We start from the raw sequence: 24908 nt of genomic DNA, 5'->3' as shown, positions 1-24908 counted from the left end.
ACAAATCTGTGTAATCCCCGTTCCACTGACTGAGCATGAATAGTTGCAGCGGTCTGAGATGTAAGCGTGCAAACGGCACTATGTCCATTGCCGCTACCATTAAGCCAATTACTTCCATGCACTGAGCCACCGAAGGGAGCGGAATGGAATGAAGAACACGGCAGGAATTTAGAAGCTTTAATAACCTGGATTCCGTCAGGTAAATTTTCATTTCTACAGAATCTATCAGAGTCCCTAGGAAGGAAACTCTTGTGAGTGGGGATAGAGAACTCTTTTCCTCGTTCACTTTCCACCCATGCGACCTCAGAAATGCCAGTACTACGTCCGTATGAGACTTAGCAATTTGTAAGTTTGACGCCTGTATCAGGATGTCGTCTAAATAAGGGGCCACTGCTATGCCCCGCGGCCTTAGGACCGCCAGAAGCGACCCTAGAACCTTTGTAAAGATTCTTGGGGCTGTAGCTAATCCAAAGGGAAGAGCTACAAACTGGTAATGCCTGTCTAGAAAGGCAAACCTGAGAAACCGATGATGATCTTTGTGTATCGGAATGTGAAGATAAGCATCCTTTAAATCCACTGTAGTCATATATTGACCCTCCTGGATCATAGGTAGGATGGTACGAATAGTTTCCATCTTGAATGATGGAACTCTGAGGAATTTGTTTAAGATCTTTAGATCCAAAATTGGTCTGAAGGTTCCCTTTTTTTTGGGAACCACAAACAGATTTGAGTAAAAACCCTGTCCCTGTTCCTCCTTTGGAACTGGATGGATCACTCCCATAACTAGGAGGTCTCGTACACAGTGTAAGAATGCCTCTCTTTTTATCTGGTTTGCAGATAATTGTGAAAGGTGAAATCTTCCTTTTGGGGGGGAAGCTTTGAAGTCCAGAAGATATCCCTGGGATATAATTTCCATCGCCCAGGGATCCTGGACATCTCTTGCCCATGCCTGGGCGAAGAGCGAAAGTCTGCCCCCTACTAGATCCGTTACCGGATAGGGGGCCGTTCCTTCATGCTGTCTTAGAGGCAGCAGCAGGCTTTTTGGCCTGCTTACCTTTGTTCCAGGTCTGGTTTGGTCTCCAGACTGTCTTGGACTGAGCAAATGTTCCCTCTTGTTTTGCATTAGAGGAAGTTGATGCCGCACCTGCCTTGAAGTTTCGAAAGGCACGAATTGGACCTGTCCTGAGGAAGGGCATTACCTTTCCCTCCAGTGATATCAGCAATAATCTCCTTCAAACCAGGCCGGAATAGGGTCTGCCCCTTGAAGGGAATGTTAAGCAGCTTAGATTTTGAAGTCACGTCAGCTGACCATGATTTAAGCCATAGCGCCCTGCGCGCCTGTATAGCAAAACCAGAATTCTTAGCCGTTAGTTTAGTCAAATGAACAATGGCATCAGAAACAAAAGAATTGGCTAGCTTAAGTGCTCTAAGCTTGCCAAGTATGTCATCCAATGGAGTCGCTACCTGTAAAGCCTCTTCCAGAGACTCAAACCAGAACGCCGCAGCAGCAGTGACAGGAGCAATGCATGCAAGGGGCAGTAGGATAAAACCTTGTTGAATAAACATTTTCTTAAGGTAACCTTCTAATTTTATATCCATTGGATCTAAAAATGCACAACTGTCCTCGACAGGGATAGTAGTACGCTTTGCTAGAAGTAGAAACTGCTCCCTCCACCTTAGGGACTGTCTGCCATAAGTCCCGTGTGGTGGCGTCTATTGGAAACATTTTTCTAAAAATAGGAGGGGGAGAGAAAGGCACACCTGGTCTATCCCATTCCTTATTAATAATTTCTGTAAACCTTTTAGGTATTGGAAAAACATCAGTACACACCGGCACTGCATAGTATTTATCCAGTCTACACAATTTCTCTGGCACTGCAATTGTATCACAGTCATTCAGAGCAGCTAAAACCTCCCTGAGCAACACGCGGAGGTGTTCAAGCTTAAATTTAAATGTAGAAATATCAGAATCAGGTTGTATCATCTTTCCTGAGTCAGAAACATCACCCACAGACTGAAGCTCTCCTTCCTCAGCTTCTGCATATTGTGAGGCAGTATCAGACATGGTTCTTAAAGCGTCAGTATGCTCTGCATTTCGTCTAACCCCAGAGCTATCTCGCTTACCTCTAAATTTAGGTAGTCTGGCTAATACCGCTGACAGTGTATTATCCATGACTGCCGCCATGTCTTGTAAAGTAATCGCTATGGGCGCCCTAGATGTACTTGGCGCCATTTGAGCGTGAGTCTCTTGAGCGGGAGTCAAAGGATCTGACACGTGGGGAGAGTTAGTCGGCATAACTTCCCCCTCGTCAGATTCCTCTGGTGATAATTTTTTTAAAGACAGAATATGATCTTTATTGCTTAAAGTGAAATCAGTACATTTGGTACACATTCTAAGAGGGGGTTCCACCATGGCTTTTAAACATAATGAACAAGGAGTTTCCTCTATGTCAGACATGTTTGTACAGACTAGCAATGAGACTAGCAAGCTTGGAAAACACTTTAAATCAAGTTAACAAGCAAATATAAAAAACGGTACTGTGCCTTTAAGAGAAACAAATTTTGTCAAAATTTGAAAAACAGTGAAAAAAGGCAGTAAATCAAACAAATTTTTTACAGTGTATGTAATAAGCTAACAGAGTATTACACCCACTTGCAAATGGATGATTAACCCCTTAGTTCAAAAAAACGGATCAAAAAAACGATAAACGTTTTTTTTTTTAACAGTCACAACAAACTGCCACAGCCTGCTGTGGCCCTACCTTCCCCAATAAACGACTTTGGAAAGCCTTTGAGCCCTTTAGAGATGTCCTATAGCATTCAGGGGACTCCTGAGGGAAGCTGGGTGTCACAGTCTGTAATTTTAACTGCGCAAAAAAGCTCTAAAATAGGCCCCTCCCACTCATACTACAACAGTGGAAAGCCTCAGGAAACTGTTTCTAGGCAAAATTTAAGCCAGCCATGTGGAAAAAACTAGGCCCCAATAAAGTTTTATCACCAAAGCATATTTAAAAACGATTAAACATGCCAGCAAACGTTTTATATTGCAATATTATAAGGGTATTACCCCTGAGAGTAAGCATGATACCAGTCGCTATTAAATCACTGTATTCAGGCTTAACTTACATTAATCCGGTATCAGCAGCATTTTCTAGCATTTCCATTTCTAGAAAAAAAAGTAACTGCACATACCTCATAGCAGAGTAACCTGCACGCCATTCTCCCGCTGAAGTTACCTCTCTCCTCAGACATATGTGAGAACAGCAATGGATCTTAGTTACAACCTGCTAAGATCATAGAAAACTCAGGCAGATTCTTCTTCTATTTACTGCCTGGGATAAAATAGTACACTCCGGTACCATTTAAAAATAACAAACTTTTGATTGAAGAAAAAAAAACTAACTATTTTTCACCACTCTCTCTTACTACCTACATGCTTGTTGAGAGTTGCAAGAGAATGACTTGGATATGGCAGTTAGGGGAGGAGCTATATAGCAGCTCTGCTGTGGGTGTCCTCTTGCAACTTCCTGTTGGGAATGAGAATATCCCACAATTAATGGATGATCCGTGGACTGGATACACCTTACAAGAGAAATATATAATTTAATAGTGACTACAAGTAATTTACAGTGTTGAATATTTGCTGTGTATAGATATGGACCAAGCTCAGAAAAAAACTTTTTGAGTGAGGTTATATTAATAGACACTAAGCCATAAAAAACTATGAATAGATAAATACATAGATACCTGTATATCCATAATATTATACCCAGAACAAATATCAAGACCAAAACCGGAATAAAGCCACATACCAGTAATATTAGAAATACTATTATTCCAAAATATGAAACAATATATCCTATTACATGTAGTTTAGTTATACAAAGAGATTGACATCTGCCTCTATATTTAAACCTAGTGGGATCCTAGTATTTAGATAAAATATCCATCTAACCTCCTTCTTACTTAAACAGTATTCTCTATCCCTCCCTCTCTTGGAGAAGGGTACGTGGTCAATAGCCTGGAAACTAGCTAAACTAGAGTCCCCCAGATGTTCAAACTTGAAATGGGTAGCTACAGAGGTGAACACATCAGGGTCCTCAATGTCCCTGATGTGTTCCAAAACCCGGTCTCTTAGCCTCTGCTTGGTTTTCCCCAAATATTTTATTTTACTTTTCTTACAAGTCATAAGATAGACTACATGTGTAGAATTACAGTTTAGCCTATATTTAATTTATACTCTTTGTTCGTGCTATGAGATACAAAGGCGTCCCCCTCAGTCACATAGTAACACGTTTTGCATCGGGTTGCTCTACATCTAAAGAAACCCATCCTAGGTTTCAACCAGGTTTGTTGTTTTCTTTCTGGTAAAAAGAAGGGAGCTACATAGTCTCTTATACTCATAGCTTTTTTTGGTACAAATTTGATACCTTCTGCCACCACTTTTTCTAATATTGTATCAGTATGAAGTATCGGGAGGCATTCACGAATGATATCACAAATCTGTTTAAACTCCAGACTATATGGAGTACTGAAAAACAGAATTTATGTTTACCTGATAAATTTCTTTCTCCAACGGTGTGTCCGGTCCACGGCGTCATCCTTACTTGTGGGATATTCTCCTCCCCAACAGGAAATGGCAAAGAGCCCAGCAAAGCTGGTCACATGATCCCTCCTAGGCTCCGCCTACCCCAGTCATTCGACCGACGTTAAGGAGGAATAATAGCATAGGAGAAACCATATGGTACCGTGGTGACTGTAGTTAAAGAAAATAAATTATCAGACCTGATTAAAAAACCAGGGCGGGCCGTGGACCGGACACACCGTTGGAGAAAGAAATTTATCAGGTAAACATAAATTCTGTTTTCTCCAACATAGGTGTGTCCGGTCCACGGCGTCATCCTTACTTGTGGGAACCAATACCAAAGCTTTAGGACACGGATGAAGGGAGGGAGCAAATCAGGTCACCTAAATGGAAGGCACCACGGCTTGCAAAACCTTTCTCCCAAAAATAGCCTCAGAAGAAGCAAAAGTATCAAACTTGTAAAATTTGGTAAAAGTGTGCAGTGAAGACCAAGTCGCTGCCCTACATATCTGATCAACAGAAGCCTCGTTCTTGAAGGCCCATGTGGAAGCCACAGCCCTAGTGGAATGAGCCGTGATTCTTTCGGGAGGCTGCCGTCCGGCAGTCTCGTAAGCCAATCTGATGATGCTTTTAATCCAAAAAGAGAGAGAGGTAGAAGTTGCTTTTTGACCTCTCCTTTTACCTGAATAAACAACAAACAGGGAAGATGTTTGTCTAAAATCCTTTGTAGCATCTAAATAGAATTTTAGAGCGCGAACAACATCCAAATTGTGCAACAAGCGTTCCTTCTTTGAAACTGGTTTCGGACACAGAGAAGGTACGATAATCTCCTGGTTAATGTTTTTGTTAGAAACAACTTTTGGAAGAAAACCAGGTTTAGTACGTAAAACCACCTTATCTGCATGGAACACCAGATAAGGAGGAGAACACTGCAGAGCAGATAATTCTGAAACTCTTCTAGCAGAAGAAATTGCAACTAAAAACAAAACTTTCCAAGATAATAACTTAATATCAACGGAATGTAAGGGTTCAAACGGAACCCCCTGAAGAACTGAAAGAACTAAATTGAGACTCCAAGGAGGAGTCAAAGGTTTGTAAACAGGCTTGATTCTAACCAGAGCCTGAACAAAGGCTTGAACATCTGGCACAGCTGCCAGTTTTTTGTGAAGTAACACCGACAAGGCAGAAATCTGTCCCTTCAGGGAACTTGCCGATAATCCTTTTTCCAATCCTTCTTGAAGGAAGGATAGAATCCTAGGAATCTTAACCTTGTCCCAAGGGAATCCTTTAGATTCACACCAACAGATATATTTTTTCCAAATTTTGTGGTAAATCTTTCTAGTTACAGGCTTTCTGGCCTGAACAAGAGTATCGATAACAGAATCTGAGAAACCTCGCTTCGATAAAATCAAGCGTTCAATCTCCAAGCAGTCAGCTGGAGTGAAACCAGATTCGGATGTTCGAACGGACCCTGAACAAGAAGGTCTCGTCTCAAAGGTAGCTTCCAAGGTGGAGCCGATGACATATTCACCAGATCTGCATACCAAGTCCTGCGTGGCCACGCAGGAGCTATCAAGATCACCGACGCCCTCTCCTGATTGATCCTGGCTACCAGCCTGGGGATGAGAGGAAACGGCGGGAACACATAAGCTAGTTTGAAGGTCCAAGGTGCTACTAGTGCATCCACTAGAGCCGCCTTGGGATCCCTGGATCTGGACCCGTAGCAAGGAACTTTGAAGTTCTGACGAGAGGCCATCAGATCCATGTCTGGAATGCCCCAAAGTTGCGTGACTTGGGCAAAGATTTCCGGATGGAGTTCCCACTCCCCCGGATGCAATGTCTGACGACTCAGAAAATCCGCTTCCCAATTTTCCACTCCCGGGATGTGGATAGCAGACAGGTGGCAGGAGTGAGACTCCGCCCATAGAATAATCTTGGTCACTTCTTCCATCGCTAGGGAACTCCTTGTTCCCCCCTGATGGTTGATGTACGCAACAGTCGTCATGTTGTCTGATTGAAACCGTATGAACTTGGTCCTCGCTAGCTGAGGCCAAGCCTTGAGAGCATTGAATATCGCTCTCAGTTCCAGAATATTTATCGGTAGAAGAGATTCTTCCCGAGACCAAAGACCCTGAGCTTTCAGGGATCCCCAGACCGCGCCCCAGCCCATCAGACTGGCGTCGGTCGTGACAATGACCCACTCTGGTCTGTGGAATGTCATCCCTCGTGACAGGTTGTCCAGGGACAGCCACCAACGGAGTGAGTCTCTGGTCCTCTGATTTACTTGTATCTTTGGAGACAAGTCTGTATAGTCCCCATTCCACTGACTGAGCATGCACAGTTGTAATGGTCTTAGATGAATGCGCGCAAAAGGAACTATGTCCATTGCCGCTACCATCAACCCGATCACTTCCATGCACTGAGCTACGGAAGGAAGAGGAACGGAATGAAGTATTCGACAAGAGTCCAGAAGCTTTGTCTTTCTGGCCTCTGTTAGAAAAATCCTCATTTCTGAGGAGTCTATAATTGTTCCCAAGAAGGGAACCCTTGTTGACGGGGATAGAGAACTCTTTTCCACGTTCACTTTCCAGCCGTGCGATCTGAGAAAGGCCAGGACGATGTCCGTGTGAGCCCTTGCTCGAGGGAGGGACGACGCTTGAATCAGAATGTCGTCCAGGTAAGGTACTACTGCAATGCCCCTTGGTCTTAGCACAGCTAGAAGGGACCCTAGTACCTTTGTGAAAATCCTTGGAGCAGTGGCTAATCCGAAAGGAAGCGCCACGAACTGGTAATGTTTGTCCAGGAATGTAAACCTTAGGAACCGATGATGTTCCTTGTGGATAGGAATATGTAGATACGCATCCTTTAAATCCACCGTGGTCATGAATTGACCTTCCTGGATGGAAGGAAGGATAGTTCGAATGGTTTCCATCTTGAAAGATGGGACCTTGAGAAATTTGTTTAAGATCTTGAGATCTAGGATTGGTCTGAATGTTCCCTCTTTTTTGGGAACTATGAACAGATTGGAGTAGAACCCCATCCCTTGTTCTCTCAATGGAACAGGATGAATCACTCCCATTTTTAACAGGTCTTCTACACAATGTAAGAACGCCTGTCTTTTTATGTGGTCTGAAGACAACTGAGACCTGTGGAACCTTCCCCTTGGGGGAAGTCCCTTGAATTCCAGAAGATAACCCTGGGAGACTATTTCTAGCGCCCAAGGATCCAGAACATCTCTTGCCCAAGCCTGAGCGAAGAGAGAGAGTCTGCCCCCCACCAGATCCGGTCCCGGATCGGGGGCCGATATTTCATGCTGTCTTGGTAGCAGTGGCAGGTTTCTTTGCCTGCTTTCCCTTGTTCCAGCCTTGCATTGGTCTCCAAGCTGGCTTGGCCTGAGAAGTATTACCCTCTTGCTTAGAGGACGTAGCACCTTGGGCTGGTCCGTTTTTACGAAAGGGACGAAAATTAGGTCTATTTTTTGCCTTGAAAGGCCGATCCTGAGGAAGGGCATGACCCTTACCCCCAGTGATATCAGAGATAATCTCTTTCAAGTCAGGACCAAACAGCGTTTTCCCCTTGAAAGGAATGTTTAGTAGCTTGTTCTTGGAAGACGCATCAGCCGACCAAGATTTCAACCAAAGCGCTCTGCGCGCCACAATAGCAAACCCAGAATTCTTAGCCGCTAACTTAGCCAATTGCAAAGAGGCGTCTAGAGTGAAAGAATTAGCCAATTTGAGAGCATTGACTCTGTCCATAATCTCCTCATAAGGAGGAGAGTCACTATCGAGCACCTTAATCAGTTCATCAAACCAGAAATATGCGGCTGTAGTGACAGGGACAATGCATGAAATGGGTTGTAGAAGGTAACCCTGCTGAACAAACATCTTTTTAAGCAAACCTTCTAATTTTTTATCCATAGGATCTTTGAAAGCACAACTATCCTCTATGGGAATAGTGGTGCGTTTGTTTAAAGTAGAAACCGCTCCCTCGACCTTGGGGACTGACTGCCATAAGTCCTTTCTGGGGTCGACCATAGGAAACAATTTTTTAAATATGGGGGGAGGGACGAAAGGAATACCGGGCCTTTCCCATTCTTTATTAACAATGTCCGCCACCCGCTTGGGTATAGGAAAAGCTTCTGGGAGCCCCGGCACCTCTAGGAACTTGTCCATTTTACATAGTTTCTCTGGGATGACCAAATTTTCACAATCATCCAGAGTGGATAATACCTCCTTAAGCAAAATGCGGAGATGTTCCAATTTAAATTTAAAAGTAATCACATCAGATTCAGCCTGCTGAGAAATGTTCCCTAAATCAGTAATTTCTCCCTCAGACAAAACCTCCCTGGCTCCCTCAGATTGGGTTAGGGGCCCTTCAGAGATATTAATATCAGCGTCGTCATGCTCTTCAGTAACTAAAACAGAGCATCCACGCTTACGCTGACAAGGGTTCATTTTGGCTAAAATGTTTTTGACAGAATTATCCATTACAGCCGTTAATTGTTGCATAGTAAGGAGTATTGGCGCGCTAGATGTACTAGGGGCCTCCTGAGTGGGCAAGACTCGTGTAGACGAAGGAGGGAATGATGCAGTACCATGCTTACTCCCCTCACTTGAGGAATCATCTTGGGCATCATTGTCATTATCACATAAATCACATTTATTTAAATGAATAGGAATTCTGGCTTCCCCACATTCAGAACACAGTCTATCTGGTAGTTCAGACATGTTAAACAGGCATAAACTTGATAAGAAAGTACAAAAAACGTTTTGAAATAAAACCGTTACTGTCACTTTAAATTTTAAACTGAACACACTTTATTACTGCAATTGCGAAAAAACATGAAGGAATTGTTCAAAATTCACCAAACTTTCACCACAGTGTCTTAAAGCCTTGAAAATATTGCACACCAATTTTGGAAGCTTTAACCCTTAAAATAACGGAACCGGAGCCGTTTTAAGCTTTAACCCCTTTACAGTCCCTGGTATCTGCTTTGCTGAGACCCAACCAAACCCAAGGGGAATACGATACCAAATGATGCCTTCAGAAGTCTTTTATAAGTATCAGAGCTCCTCTCACATGCGACTGCATGCCATGCCTCTCAAAAACAAGTGCGCAACACCGGCGCGAAAATGAGACTCTGCCTATGCTTTGGGAAAGCCCCTAAAGAATAAGGTGTCTAAAACAGTGCCTGCCGATATTATTATATCAAAATACCCAGAATAAATGATTCCTCAAGGCTAAATAAGTGTTAATATCAATCGATTTAGCCCAAAAAATGTCTACAGTCTAAATAAGCCCTTGTGAAGCCCTTATTTACAATCGTAATAAACATGGCTTACCGGATCCCATAGGGAAAATGACAGCTTCCAGCATTACATCGTCTTGTTAGAATGTGTCATACCTCAAGCAGCAAAGGACTGCAAACTGTTCCCCCAACTGAAGTTAATGCTCTCAACAGTCCTGTGTGGAACAGCCATGGATTTTAGTTACGGTTGCTAAAATCATTTTCCTCATACAAACAGAATTCTTCATCTCTTTTCTGTTTCTGAGTAAATAGTACGTACCAGCACTATTTGAAAATAACAAACTCTTGATTGAATAATGAAAAACTACAGTTAAACACTAAAAAACTCTAAGCCATCTCCGTGGAGATGTTGCCTGTACAACGGCAAAGAGAATGACTGGGGTAGGCGGAGCCTAGGAGGGATCATGTGACCAGCTTTGCTGGGCTCTTTGCCATTTCCTGTTGGGGAGGAGAATATCCCACAAGTAAGGATGACGCCGTGGACCGGACACACCTATGTTGGAGAAATTATATTTTTACAAACATCCTTAGCCTTTCCCTCTCTCTCAGTCTTTTTATACATAAGTAGATCCTCTCGCGGTATAGCATCTACTATCTCTTGTGTTTTGTAAAAGGGTATCCTTGTACCCTCTTTCAAGAAGTCTATCATGTAGTTTTTCACTTTGTTGTTGATATAAAGACTCGCTAGAGCAGATACGTTTTGTCCGGATAAACTGACTTTTGGGGATTGCATTTAACACATGTTTAGGGTGACACGACTTGTAATTAAGGATTGTATTCCCACTTGTGGGTTTTCTATACAAATTGGTAACAATGCTGTCCCCCTCTACCGTTAACTCTATATCCAGAAACTGTATTTTTTGTGAATCTTGAACCCCAACAAAAGGTAAATTAAAGTTATTGCAATTGAGGTAGTCAAAAAAAGAAAATGCTGACTTCTCATCTCCATCCCAAATAAATAATAAGTCATCAATATAGCGACCGAAGTAAACTATATGATGCATAGACGTGGAACAGCTCCCACCATCCCATATAGAGATTGGTGTAGGAGGGGGCAAATTTTGCCCCCATAGCTGTTCCACGTCTCTGCAGATAGTAAGATCCCTCAAACAAAAAATAATTATGGAAGAGTAAAATTTCAATAACACATATGAGAAAATGTTTATAATCCTCAGAATAGTTTGACATTCTATCCAGAATGTATGAAATAGATTGGAGTCCCAGGTGGTGAGGAATCGACGTATACAATGAAGATACATCTACTGTTATGAACTTGTAAGTTGGTTTCCACCGTATATATTTCATAGCACATAACACCTGTGTAGAATCTTTGATATAACTGACAAGATCACCCACAAGAGGTTGCAAAAATATATCCACCATCTCAGAGGTGGGCTCCAAAAGTGAGCCCACCCCTGATATAATGGGCCTACCGGGGGATGAACTTCATCCTTATGCAGTTTCGGAAGGAAATAGAAAATAGGTACCCTTGGGTTTTTTTTCAAAAAATGTTCAATTTGAGAATCTTTTATCAGACCTATTTGCTTTCCCAAAAGCAATACCTTCTCCAACTTCCCTCCGAACTTAACAGTAGGATCAGTATCCAATTTTTCATAGACCTCAACATCCCAAAGTTGTCGACTAGCCTCAAAAAGGTAATACTCCCTATCCATGACAACGACGTTGCCACCTTTGTCCGATGCCTTTATGACTATATTGTGGTTTTCTTTTAGGGATGTCAAGGCCTTGAAATGGTTGCCACTGAGGTTTTTATTAAACCTGTTTGATTTTTTATTCATATTCAATTTGACCATATCTGCCAATGCGATCAATTTCTTTTCAATTGTCCTTTGAAAAACATCAATGTTCTTACCTCTTGTGATTATAGGATAAAAATTACTTTTGCTTTTTATTTTCACCTCAGGATGAAGTTCTCCTTGTGTGGTACTGTCTCTCATATTTTCTTCCATTAGCTCTGTGAGTGCACATTGATCACTAAAATTCTATTTATTATGTGCACTCTCAGAGTCTAGCTTAGCCAAATCATCAGCTACACCCCCAGCCTCCTCTTCACCACCATCATCATCGACAAAAAAATGTTTTTTCAAAGTGCGTTTTCTCACAAAATTATTTACATCCAAGATGGTGTCGAAGAGGCTAAGGTTGTAAGCATCCCTGAGCAGGGGAGAGTCTTGTGGAGCGAGGCAGAGAGTTCCACAAGATGGGAGCCAGTCTGGAGAAGTCCTGTAAACGGGAGTGCGATGAGGTAACCAGAGAGGAGGAGAGGAGGAGGTCATGAGCAGAGCGAAGGGGACGGGAGGGAGAGTATCTGGAGACAAGGTCTGAGATATAGGGGGGAGCAGTGCAGTTGAAGGCTTTGTATGTCAGAGTGAGAATTTTGTGTTTGATCCTAGAAGCAAGAGGAAGCCAGTGAAGGGATTGGCAGAGAGGTGCAGCAAATGAAGAGCGACGTGTAAGGAAAATGAGTCTGGCAGAGGCATTTATTATGGATTGCAAAGGAGCTAGGCGGCAGGTGGGGAGACCATAGAGGACAGAGTTGCAGTAATCGAGGCGGGAGAGAATGAGAGAGTGGATTAAAATCTTAGTTGTGTCTTGTGTAAGGAAGTGTCGAATTTTCGAGATGTTTTTAAAGGTGGTAGCGGCAGGCTTTAGCCAAGGACTGAATGTGAGGAGTGAAAGAAAGATCTGAGTCAAATGTGACCCCGAGACATCAGGCATGCGGGGTAGGGGTAATGATGGAGTTGTCGACAGTTATAGAGAGATTGGGGGTGGAGATTTTGGAAGGGGGGAAAACGAGGAGCTCAGTTTTGGAGAGATTTAGCTTGAGGCAGTAAGAGGACATCCAGGAAGAGATGCGAGAAAGACAGTTAGTGACACGGGTTAGCAAGGAAGGAGATAGGACTGGTGCAGAGAAGTAGATTTGGGTGTCGTTGGCATACAAATGATATTGGAAACCGTGGGACTTTATTAGGGAACCTAGTGATGACGTAATATGGAAAAAAGTCAGGGAAACTTCTTGCAAAACTGGTAAACCAAGACCATGATTGATTCCCTGCATTCTGAAGGTAGATCTTTTAAGACAGCAGAAGAATTATTGGAGGTATTCTCCTACTATTACAAGGACTTATACTCCCCCAGAACCTTAACTAATATCGAACGCGAAGACTTTTGGCGTAAAATAACCTATGTGTCTAACACTGGATCTGCTTGAATCTCTTTATTCCCCTATCTCTGACTCAGAAATCGCTAGGCAATTCAGAACCTCTATCTCAATAAAGCCCCAGGCCCAGATGCTTTCCAAATTAATTTTACAAAATCCTGTCCCCCTTAATTATACCGTACTTAACTATGTTATTTAATGATATCTATATAAAAGGTAATGAGCCTACAACTTATTTTGCAGCTTCATATACTACCTTAAAATTAAAACAAGGTAAAGATCCAGCTAAGAAAGAGTCCTATAGGCCTATTGCTCTCCTGAATACGGATTATAAACTACTCTCCTCAATCCTAGTATATAGGCTCCAACTTCTTCTCCCTTCTATTATTCATAAAGACCAAGCGGGATTCCTGTTGAAACGTAACTCCTCTGCCAAGATAAGGGAAATTTTTCTTACTATAGACTATTTTAATTCTACGGAAGGTCTGGGACAAGTGGGGCGGAGGGCACCCCTGACCTGGCAATTATTTCAATAGACGCTGAAAAAACTTTTGACTCGGTGCACTAATAATCATCTACTCTTTTCCCTTCACCAGTTCGGTCTTAGAGGTAATTTTCTCAAATTTATTGATAATCTTACAGTAAGGCATCTACGAGAATGCTGGTGAACGGTCTTATGTCTCAAGACATAGTGCTCGGAAGAGGAACCAGGCAGGTATGTCCTCTCTCTGCTTCTCTTTGACATCTCTATCGAACCCTTTGCTATCTTAATTAGACAATAACTCAAAGGAATTAGGATAGGTAAGAAGGAACTAAAGATTGCACTTTATGCGGACAACATCCTCATATATATGACAAATACCTCTATAAATATTCCAAAGCTTCTTTCAATAATAGAACAGTTTGGATCTTTCTCTGGATACAGGGTTAATACTACAAAATCGGAACTCCTTTGGATTAGGCAGACCAAAGACAAACCTTCAAAAATGCCTTTTAGTGTATTCCAGGAGTCATTTAGGTATCTTGGTATTATCATATCTTCTAATCCCGATACCTGGTATGCCCTGAATATCTCTCCAATCTTAAATAAAATGAAAGAAACTCTTAAAAACTGTCAGAATCTTCCTGTTTCCCTCTCTGTCTGCATAGCCCTATACAAGATGATTCTTCTAACCAATCTTCTTTATATTCTTCAGAATACCCCCTTGATTTTGAAGGGGAAAGATATCGCTCTTGTTAACTCTGTGCTGAGATCTTTTACCTGGCAAAATAAAAAACCCAGAATCTTACTATTTAAAATTTTGCTTCCTAGGAAATATGGAGGGCTGGCTCTCCCTGATATTCGGTCCTATAATCAGGCTTTTCTTGTGCGTATAGTAACAGATTGGATATTTTCCAGGGACTATGTCCCAGATAACGATTTGGAAAAAAATATAATGTACCCTTTCTCTCCGTTGGCATTAATCCACTGTAATAATAGCTTATTTCCATCTGAAATGAAAAAACTAAGATCTATATATAATCCTATATAAGCATGGAAGAAGATTTGTGACTTTTGGATATAGAATACAGGGTCTCTAGACATATTCCCTTGTGGGGTAACCCTCAGTTCCAAGCAGGATTACATTCAACAATTTTTTTAAGATGGGATTCTTTAGGTCTCTCCAATGTTTACCAGTTAGATTAGATTTTGAGAGAAGATGCATTAAATCATTTAGCTCTCTCAGGGGGGAATTTAATCTAGTCTCTGGGTAGTATTGAGAACTGGCTTGTCCTTATTAAAAACGGCCATATGTCAATCTCTCCCTGTTATCAAACTCTGACCTCGATTAGAGGTACTATCAATCTTGAAAAGATTTTGTCCAAATGGGCCTTAATGACAAGGCAAAGCTCTTTGGATCCTAGGTTACCTCATCTCTCAATCCAAGAAACTATCCGAGTAACTCTCTCTTCTTCCTGGAGGGAATATCATATTAAGCTGCTCTATATGTCATATTTCACCCCGGACAAAAGGTCTGAAATGTGGGAGCAATAATTTTAATATTTGTCCTAAACGTTCACTACCATCGACTGATCTTCTGCACATGCTGTGGGACTGTCCAAAAATAAGATTATTTTGGTTTAAACTACAATACTGGCTTAACAAGATACTGGGTGTTTTCCCCCTAACTCTGACATCAATAAAAGTAGTTTTTCTCTGGTACGCTACAGGAAAGCAGCAAATTAATAATAAAAACATAATTTATGCTTACCTGATAAATTTATTTCTCTTGTGATGTATCGAGTCCACGGATTCATCCATACTTGTGGGATATTCTCCTTCCTTACAGGAACTGGCAAATAAAGCACCCACAGCAGAGCTGTCTATATAGCTCCTCCCTTAGCTCAACCCCCCAGTCATTTGACCGAAGGCTAGGAAGAAAAAGGAGAAACTATAGGGTGCAGTGGTGACTGAAGTTTTTTAAATAAAAATATACTGCCTGTCTTAAATAAACAGGGCGGGCCGTGGACTTGATACATCACAAGAGAAATAAATTTATCAGGTAAGCATAAATTTGTTTTCTCTTGTAAGATGTATCGAGTCCACGGATTTATCCATACTTGTGGGATACCAATACCAAAGCTTTAGGACACGGATGAAGGGAGGGACAAGACAGGTACCTTAAACGGAAGGCACCACTGCTTGTAGAACCTTTCTCCCAAAAATAGCCTCCGAAGAAGCAAAAGTATCGAATTTGTAAAATTTGGAAAAAGAATGAAGCGAAGACCAAGTCGCCGCCTTACAAATCTGTTCAACAGAAGCCTTAATTTTAAAAGCCCATGTGGAAGCCACTGCTCTAGTAGAATGGCAGTAATTCTTTCAGGAGGCTGCTGACCAGCAGTCTCATAAGCCAAACGGATGATCCTTTTCAGCCAAAAGGAAAGAGAGGTAGCCGTAGCCTTTTGACCTTTCCGTTTACCAGAATAAACAACAAACAATGAAGATGTTTGACGGAAATCTTTAGTTGCTTGTAAGTAGAACTTTAAAGCACGAACCACATCAAGATTGTGCAACAGACGTTCCTTCTTTGATGAAGGATTAGGACACAGTGAAGGAACAACAATCTCCTGATTGATATTCCTATTAGAAACAACCTTAGGAAGAAACCCAGGTTTGTACGCAAAACCACCTTATCTGCATGGAAAACAAGGTAAGGTGAATCACACTGTAAAGCAGATAACTCAGAAACTCTTCGAGCCGAAGAGATAGCTACTAAAAACAAAACTTTCCAAGATAGAAGTTTAATATCTATGGAATGCATAGGTTCAAACGGAACCCCTTGAAGAACTTTAAGAACTAAGTTTAGGCTCCATGGCGGAGCAACAGGTTTAAATACAGGCTTGATCCTAACCAAGGCCTGACTAAACGCTTGAACGTCTGGGACATCTGCCAGACGTTTGTGTAAAAGAACAGACAAAGCAGATATTTGTCCTTTTAAGAAACTAGCTGATAATCCCTTCTCCAATCCTTCTTGGAGAAAGGACAATATTCTAGGAATCCTAATCTTACTCCATGAGTAACCCTTGGATTCACACCAATAAAAATATTTGCGCCAAATCTTATGATAGATCTTCCTGGTGACAGGCTTTCTAGCTTGAATCAGGGTATCAATGACCGAATCAGAGAAACCACACTTTGATAGAATCAGGCGTTCAATCTCCAAGCAGTCAGACGCAGAGAAATTAGATTTGGATGCGTGAATGGACCTTGGATTAGAAGGTCCTGCCTCATTGGCAGAGTCCACGGTAGAACCGATGACATGTCCACTAGGTCTGCATACCAAGTCCAGCGTAGCCACGCAGGTGCTATCAGAATCACCGAAGCTCTCTCCTGCTTGATTGTGACAACCAGACGTGGGAGGAGAGGAAACTGTGGAGATACATAGGCCAGATTGAAGGACCAGGGCACTGCTAGAGCATCTATCAGTACCGCCTGGGGATCCCGGGACATGGACCCGTAACAAGGAAGTTTGGCATTCTGACGGGACGCCATCAGGTTCTATTCTGGTGTGCCCCATAGCTGAATCAGCTGGGCAAATACCTCCGGATGGAGCTCCAACTCCCCTGGATGAAAAGTCTGACGACTTAGGAAATCCGCCTCCCAGTTCTCTACTCCTGGGATATGGATTGCTGAGAGATGGCAAGAGTGATCCTCCGACCATCTGATTATTTTGGTTACCTCCATCATCGCTAGAGAACTCTGTGTTCCTCCTAGATGATTGATATAAGCTACAGTCGTGATGTTGTCCGACTGAAATCTGATGAATTTGGCCGCAGCAAGCTGGGGCCACACCTGAAGCGCATTGAATATCGCTCTCAGTTCTAGAATGTTTATCGGGAGGAGAGTTTCCTCCTGAGACCATAAGCCCTGTGCTTTCAGGGAGTTCCAGACTGCACCCCAGCCTAACAGGCTGGCATCTGTCGTTACTATGAGACACTCTGGCCTGCGGAAACACATTCCCTGAAACAGGTGGTCCTGAGACAACCACCAGAGAAGAGAATCTCTGGTCTCCTGGTCCAGATGCAGTTGAGGAGATAAATCTGCATAATCCCCATTCCACTGTTTGAGCATGCATAGTTGCAGTGGTCTGAGGTGTAGGCGGGCAAAAGGAACTATGTCCATTGCCGCTACCATGAGTCCGATTACCTCCATGCACTGAGCCACTGATGGCCGAGGAATGGAATGAAGAGCTCGGCAAGTGGTTAAGAATTTTGATTTTCTGACCGCCGTCAGAAATATTTTCATTTCTACCGAGTCTATCAGAGTCCCTAGGAAGGAAACTCTTGTGAGAGGGAAGAGAGAACTCTTATTTTCACCTTCCACGCGTGAGATCTCAGAAAAGTCAACACAATGTCCGTGTGAGACTCGGCTAGTTGGAAAGTAGACACCTGAATTAAGATGTCGTCTAGATAAGGCGCCACTGCTATGCCCCGCGGCCTTAGCACCGCCAAAAGGGACCCTAGCACTTTTGTGAAAATTCTGGGAGCCGAAGGGAAGGGCCATGAACTGGTAATGCCTGTCCAGAAAGGCAAATCTGAGGAATTGATGATGATCTCTGTGAATAGGGATGTGTAGATACGCATCCTTTTAGTCCACGGTAGTCATATATTGACCCTCCTGGATCAACGGTAGAATAGTCCGAATAGTCTCCATCTTGAATGATGGTACTCTGAGGAACTTGTTTAGAATTTTGAGATCCAAGATTGGTCTGAAAGTTCCCTCTTTTTTGGGAACCACAAACAGGTTTGAGTAAAACCCTAGCCCTTGTTCCGCTTTTGGAACTGGGTGGATTACTCCCATGGTATGTAGGTCTTCTACACATCGTAAGAACGCCTCTTTCTTTGTCTGGTTTGCAGACAATTGAGAAATGTGAAATCTCCCCCTTGGGGGGAGAGTCTTTGAAGTCCAGAAGATATCCCTGGGACAGCCCAGGAATCGTGAACATCTCTTGCCCAAGCCTGAGCGAAGAGAGAGAGTCTGCCCCCTACTAGATCCGGTCCCGGATCGGGGGCTACCCCTTCATGCTGTCTTAGAGGCAGCTGCAGGCCTGTTTACCCTTGTTCCAAACCTGGTTGTGTCTCCAGACTGACTTGGATTGGGCAAAATTCCCCTCTTGCTTTGCAGTAGGGGAAGCGGAAGCGGGACCACCCTTGAAGTTCCGAAAGGAATGAAAATTATTTTGTTTGGTACTCATTTTATTTGTTCTATCCTGAGGGAGGGCATGGCCTTTCCCTCTAGTGATGTCTGAAATAATCTCTTTCAGTTCAGGCCCAAATAGGGTCTTTCCTTTGAAAGGGATGTTCAAAAGTTTAGATTTTGACAACACATCAGCAGACCAGGACTTAAGCCATAACGCCCTGCGTGCTAAAATGGCAAAACCTGAATTCTTTGCCGCTAATTTAGCCAGTTGGAAAGAGGCATCTGTAATGAAAGAATTAGCCAACTTAAGGGCCTTAAATCTGTCCATAATATCCTCTAATGGAGTCTCCATCTGGAGAGACTCTTCTAGAGCCTCGAACCAGAAAGCAGCTGCAATAGTTACAGGAACATTGCACGCAATAGGTAGGAGAAAAAAACCTTGATGAACAAATGTTTTCTTCAGGAGACCCTCTAATTTTTTTATCCATAGGATCTTTGAAAGCACAACTGTCTTCGATAGGTATAGTTGTACGCTTAGCCAGAGTAGAAATAGCTCCCTCCACCTTAGGGACCGCCTGCCACGAGTCCCGCATGGTGTCAGATATGGGAAACATTTTCTTAAAAACAGGAGGGGGAGCAAACGGTATACCTGGTCTATCCCACTCCTTAGTAACAATATTAACAATCCTCTTAGGGACTGGAAAAACATCAGTGTAAACAGGAACCTCTAAGTATTTGTCCATTTTACACAATTTCTCTGGGACCACTATAGGGTCACAATCATCTAGAGTCGCTAATACCTCCCTGAGCAATAAGCAGAGGTGTTCAAGCTTAAATTTAAATGCCGTCATATCAGAATCTGTCTGAGGGAGCGTCTTTCCTGAATCAGAAATTTCTCCCTCAGATAACAAATCCCTTACCCCAACTTCAGAACATTGCAAAGGTATATCGGATACGGCTACTAAAGCGTCAGACAGCTCAGCATTTGTTCTTTACCCAGAGCTGTCACGCTTTCCTTGTAAACCAGGCAGTTTAAATAAAACCTCTGTGAGGGTTGTATTCATAACTGTGGCCATGTCTTGTAAAGTAAATGAATTTGACGCACTATCGGTACTAGGCGTCACTTGTGCGGGCGTTACTGGTTGTGACACTTGGGGAGAGCTAGATGTTAAACCCTCATTTCCTTCTGTCTGAGAATCATCTATTGCAATATTTTTGAGTGCTAAAATATGCTCTTTATAATTTATAGACATATCAGTGCAAGTAGGACACATTCTAAGAGGGGGTTCCCCAATGGCTTCTAAACACATTGAACAAGGATTTTCCTTGGTATCAGACGTGTTAAACAGGCTAGTAATGTAACAAGCAAGCTTGGAAAACACTTTAATCAAAGCAAATAACACTTAGAAAAAAACGGTACTGTGCCTTTAAGAGAAAAAAAAGCTGCACAAACTCTGCAAAACAGTGTAAAAAAGTAGTAAACTCAACGAAATTTTTACAGTAGCATCATAAAGCCTTAGTAACTTTGCACAGCTATGCAAATAAACAATTAACCCCTTAATGTAAAAACCGGATTGACAAAACGTAAAAAAACGGTAAAAAACGTTCAGCACCTTGCCACAGCTCTGCTTTGGCGCCTACCTGCCCTTTATAAACGATTTGTGGGGGGGGGGGACTTCTTTACAGCCCTCAAACACAGTAGGGCCCTCTGGAGAAGCAGCTGGATGTCTCTGAGTAAAAGAAACTGCGCAACTGAGGCGTGAAAATAGGCCCCTCCCACCTCACTCAATGTTATGGGGCCTAAAAGAAATACAACAGAGTGTTTCCTAAACTAGCCATATGGGTTAATAACCCTTAACCAAGCCACAATGACCCCTTAAAGTCCCTCAAAAAACGTTATATTTGCATTTTTTTAATAAAAAACCAAAACGTTTTTTCCTATCAGTGTCACCAGTAACTAATGAGCCCTTAATTCAAGCTAGGATTCCTACTAAGTGTCTGAATACAGCTTACCCTTCCCTCATGGGGATATTGCCAGTCTTTTCTAGAATAATCACAGTCTGTCTAGACAAAAATAGACTGAACATACCTCAATGCAGTTTAGCCTGCAAACTGTTGCCCCAACTGAAGTTTTCCTGTACTCTTCAGGCCTTGTGAGAACAGCAGTGGATCTTAGTTACAAAGTGCTAAGATCATCATCCTCCTTGCAGAAATCTTCATCCCTTTTCTGCCAGAGAGTAAATAGTACACACCGGTACCATTTAAAATAACAAACTTTTGCTTGAGAAAATAAAAACTAACATTTTAGTCACCACACTCACTCTGCCCTTTCTAGTACTTAAAGTAGGCAAAGAGAATGACTGGGGGTGGAGTTAAGGGAGGAGCTATATAGACAGCTCTGCTGTGGGTGCTCTCTTTGCCACTTCCTGTAGGAAAGGAGAATATCCCACAAGTATGGATGAATCCGTGGACTCGATACATCTTACAAGAGAAATAGTGAATATGGTCATATTAGCCGCTAGATGTCTAATTTTTAAAAAATGTTAGACAAAATCGATCCCTAGCATACTAGAAATTAAGAACTGTTTGAAGAAACAATGCATTCTTGAACAGTTTGATACTAATTTAGACAGTGACCAGGATATAGGTTCTTTTGGGCCTCTGGTAACCTGCCATCTCCTAACCTTTCCCTCTCCCTTTTTTTTCCTCCTCCCATTCCTTCCTTCCTTTGTAACTTTAGGTTATAATTAGGTTATTGGAACTTATCCAATATCGGAATTTTTTTTCTTTTCACTTTAAATCCCAGGTCGGTTAAGTTGAATGTAGACCTATGTGTATAATTTGGCTGTAATTTTTTCCTCTTTTTTGGAATATACCTACAGGGTAAAATATAAATTAAAGGGACATAATACTCATATCCTAAATCACTTGAAACTGATGCAGTATAACTATAAAAAGCTGACAGGAAAATATCACCTGAGCATCGCTATGTAAAAAAAGAAGATATTTTACCTCACAATTTCCTCAGCTCAGCAGAGTAAGTTCTGTGTAAAAAGTTATACTCAGCTGTTGCCCAGCTGCAGGTAAAAAAAAAAATTAAAAAATGAAGAAATGAACAGCAGCCAATCAGCATCAGCAGTGCTGAGTTCATGAACTCTTTTACTGTGATCTCATGAGATTTGACTTGACTCTCAAGAGATTTCATTGTAAACTTCCCTAAACTGAATAGGGAAATAACATGAGAGTGCACGAGACTCATCCCGGGACAGATATAATAATATGATGCTTAGAAATCCTTTACAATGGAATGTGGCTACTGAGAAACTTTTGAGGTAAAATATATTTCTTTTTTACATCAGCTTTTTACAGCTATGCTGCATCACTTTCAAGTGTTTAAACATTTGGGTATTATGGTCCTTTAAGAAATATAACTAAGTTTAATCATTATTCCGAGTGGATAATTAAGTTGAGATTTTACAAGAAAGTTTACAAGAAAGTTTAAAATGTTTTAGTACCCAGAACTGCATTTTGACTACTTAGTAGATATAAGTCTGTCTCTCCTTATTTTCTGTATATGATTGATGTTTATGTAGTATATTTTGGTCAAAGTTAGATATTAATATAGTGGATACATAATCGTATAAATGGTCAGATCTGGGATTGGACTGTTGAGAGACGATTGTTAAGCACTGTCAGATATGATTACTGCATTTATATAATAACACCCCTAAGAGGTATATAGTTGTTTTGTGTGTGTATTTTTTTTTTAAGATAAAATATAAAACTCCTGCAATGTGATGTAAAAACTATAAATATAGGTCTGTTTATTTTTACCGTTTTGTAACCATCATTGTTTTGCCTTACAAGGCGCTGATCCTGTATTTTTGATACATTGCTGGCTTTGAAATAAATATTTAAAGAAAATTGTATGCTCTATCTGAATCATGAAAGTTTAATTTTGACTTGAATGTCCCTTATATCTTTCAAAGGCTTAGAACACGAAGAGGTCCAGGATAGAAGTCTAGGCAGTGAAGGGAGATGTGTACAGGATATATGCAGCGCTGTTTTCATCAAACTTTACTAGAACAAAATCAGAAACATCAGCAGAGATTTAAAACAATAAGAACAAGGGCAAGCTTAATAGAAAATACTACTCACTGAGGACACTTTGTCTTTGATCGCCCTACGGACAAGAAAGACAGCAGCTCTAAGAATATTCCTTAAGTCATCCTTTGGCGTTCCTGTTGGCATGTCTACCAGCTTCTTGTACACTGCAAGTAAAGCATCTTCTCTGTAAGACCATGTTTTGGAATATGCTCCTGCAACCTAAGATTAAAACAAGCCCAAAAAATGAAATAAATTTACAGCAGAATCGTATTATTAATGAGAAAAAAAAACTACCATTGTACTAGATCTTTCATGCAAACTAGTAATACAGCTAACAAAGTAATGCTCTAACCTGGCAGAATCAACTGAACATGAAAGTCAAAATTAAGTTTCATGATTTAGATAGAAATTAACTTGCTTTATGATCAAATTGAATTTACTCTCCTGGTATCCTTTGTTGAAAAGCATATGTACATATTCTCAGCAGAAGCAATGCACTACTGGGAGCTAGCTGGGGATTGGTGGCTACATACATTTGTCTCGTCATTGGCTTACTAGATGTGTTCAGCTAGCTTCCAAAAGTGCATTGCTTCTCTTCAGCTGACTTTAACAAGGGGTTTAACCCCTTTACAGAAATTAAATACATAATTATATGAAAGCAACAATGCAATAATAAAATACTGTAACACATTAAAGCATTTTTTGTACATTTATGTCCCTTTAAATGGACATACTAGATTTTTCTTTGCATAAATATTTTATATATGATCTATTTATATAGCCCATCTGGTAGTGATTTTTTAACAATGTGTAGTTTTGCTTAATTTTTTTTAATAACATTGTGCTGATTTTCATACTCTTAACCAAACCCCAAAGTTTTAGATGTCTACAGACTCCTGCTGGCTCCTGTTTGTGTAATCTGTCTTTTCATATGCAGGGAGGGGGGAGTGTCTGATTTTCCTGCTTTCTCAGCCCCTTTCACTGGGTGCCCCAGCCTAACCTCATCAACAGTGCTAAACTAGGAGCTTCTAAGTAAGTATTTAATAGGTTTTATACTGGAAATTTAGATCAGTATCTGTGCATAGTCTTCTTTATTGTAGTGTCTATTACATGCAGTTATATTTAAATTGTAAACTGTCCCTTTAGTAAATGTATTATACGTAATAAAACGGGTTGCCTTACAAAACATCCCATTGCCTTCACATCTTTCTATAAATAATTCTAAAATGTAAATATTTGCCTCAATGCCACAGAACTTACCAAAGCTTCACCAAACACTTCAATTGCAAAGCCAGCCTCTCTCAATGCTTTCTCTGTTAATGGTTCGGGTTCTCCTGTTATTCTGCTTCTTGGAGTATCAATCAAATTATCATCTTGTGAATCGGGTTCAACATAAGTAAATGAATCCTCTTTGTTTTTCCTTAGCGCTGGAAGAGGCCGCTCATCATAGGGCAATGCATCAACCTGCACAAAGAAAAGGAAATAACTAATTTCATCACCAACAGCAGCTTTTCTTACATTATTGAGTGAAACAGTGCATGAAGGACCTTCATATATATTGTCCTAGATTAGAAATTGGCTTTAACAGATAACAATTGAAAAACAATGTGCTTTTTACTAACATTAGGACTAGCTAGCCTTGTTGTCTGCAGGCTAAAGCCTGGATTAATTCCTTCAAGTGGTGTGGGAATTTTGGCTATTGAAAAACAACTACAGCAAACATGCCAATAATTTGTCTTAAAAATGTTTAGACTTGGCTGATGTTGTTCTATAGGAAGACAACAGGAACATTTTGTAATTACACAGTGTTTACGGTTCCTTTAAATCCCTTTCCTCATGCTCACAATGACTGCGTATGAAACAGTTAGCCCTCCATCTGGATATAGGTAGAAACATCACAATGTTTAACGTAAAACCTCTCCGCCTTGCATTCACTTCCCTCTTCCATCAGTTTTACCAATTTAGGGCCAGATTGCAAGAGGAGTGCTAACTCCGCTAGAAGTAAGCTTTTTGCGCACATCGGGTATCGCTCATATTAAGTTGAAAG

General features: G+C 41.4%; 1 protein-coding gene across 1 annotated transcript in view; it reads right to left on the bottom strand.

Annotated features, from left to right (window-relative positions):
• The window catches only part of CEP104 (centrosomal protein 104), a 581941-nt gene that overhangs the window by 459790 nt on the left and 97243 nt on the right, over nucleotides 1-24908 (bottom strand). The window contains 2 exon segments of the mRNA XM_053690408.1: nucleotides 22913-23080; nucleotides 24122-24325. Of these exon segments, the coding sequence (XP_053546383.1) occupies nucleotides 22913-23080; nucleotides 24122-24325 (372 nt within the window).

This window comes from Bombina bombina, chromosome 8 (assembly GCF_027579735.1).
Source record: "Bombina bombina isolate aBomBom1 chromosome 8, aBomBom1.pri, whole genome shotgun sequence".
Taxonomy (NCBI): Eukaryota; Metazoa; Chordata; class Amphibia; order Anura; family Bombinatoridae; genus Bombina; species Bombina bombina.
Note: the sequence above shows the minus strand (reverse complement) of the source record. Positions and strands in the feature narration are given on the sequence as shown.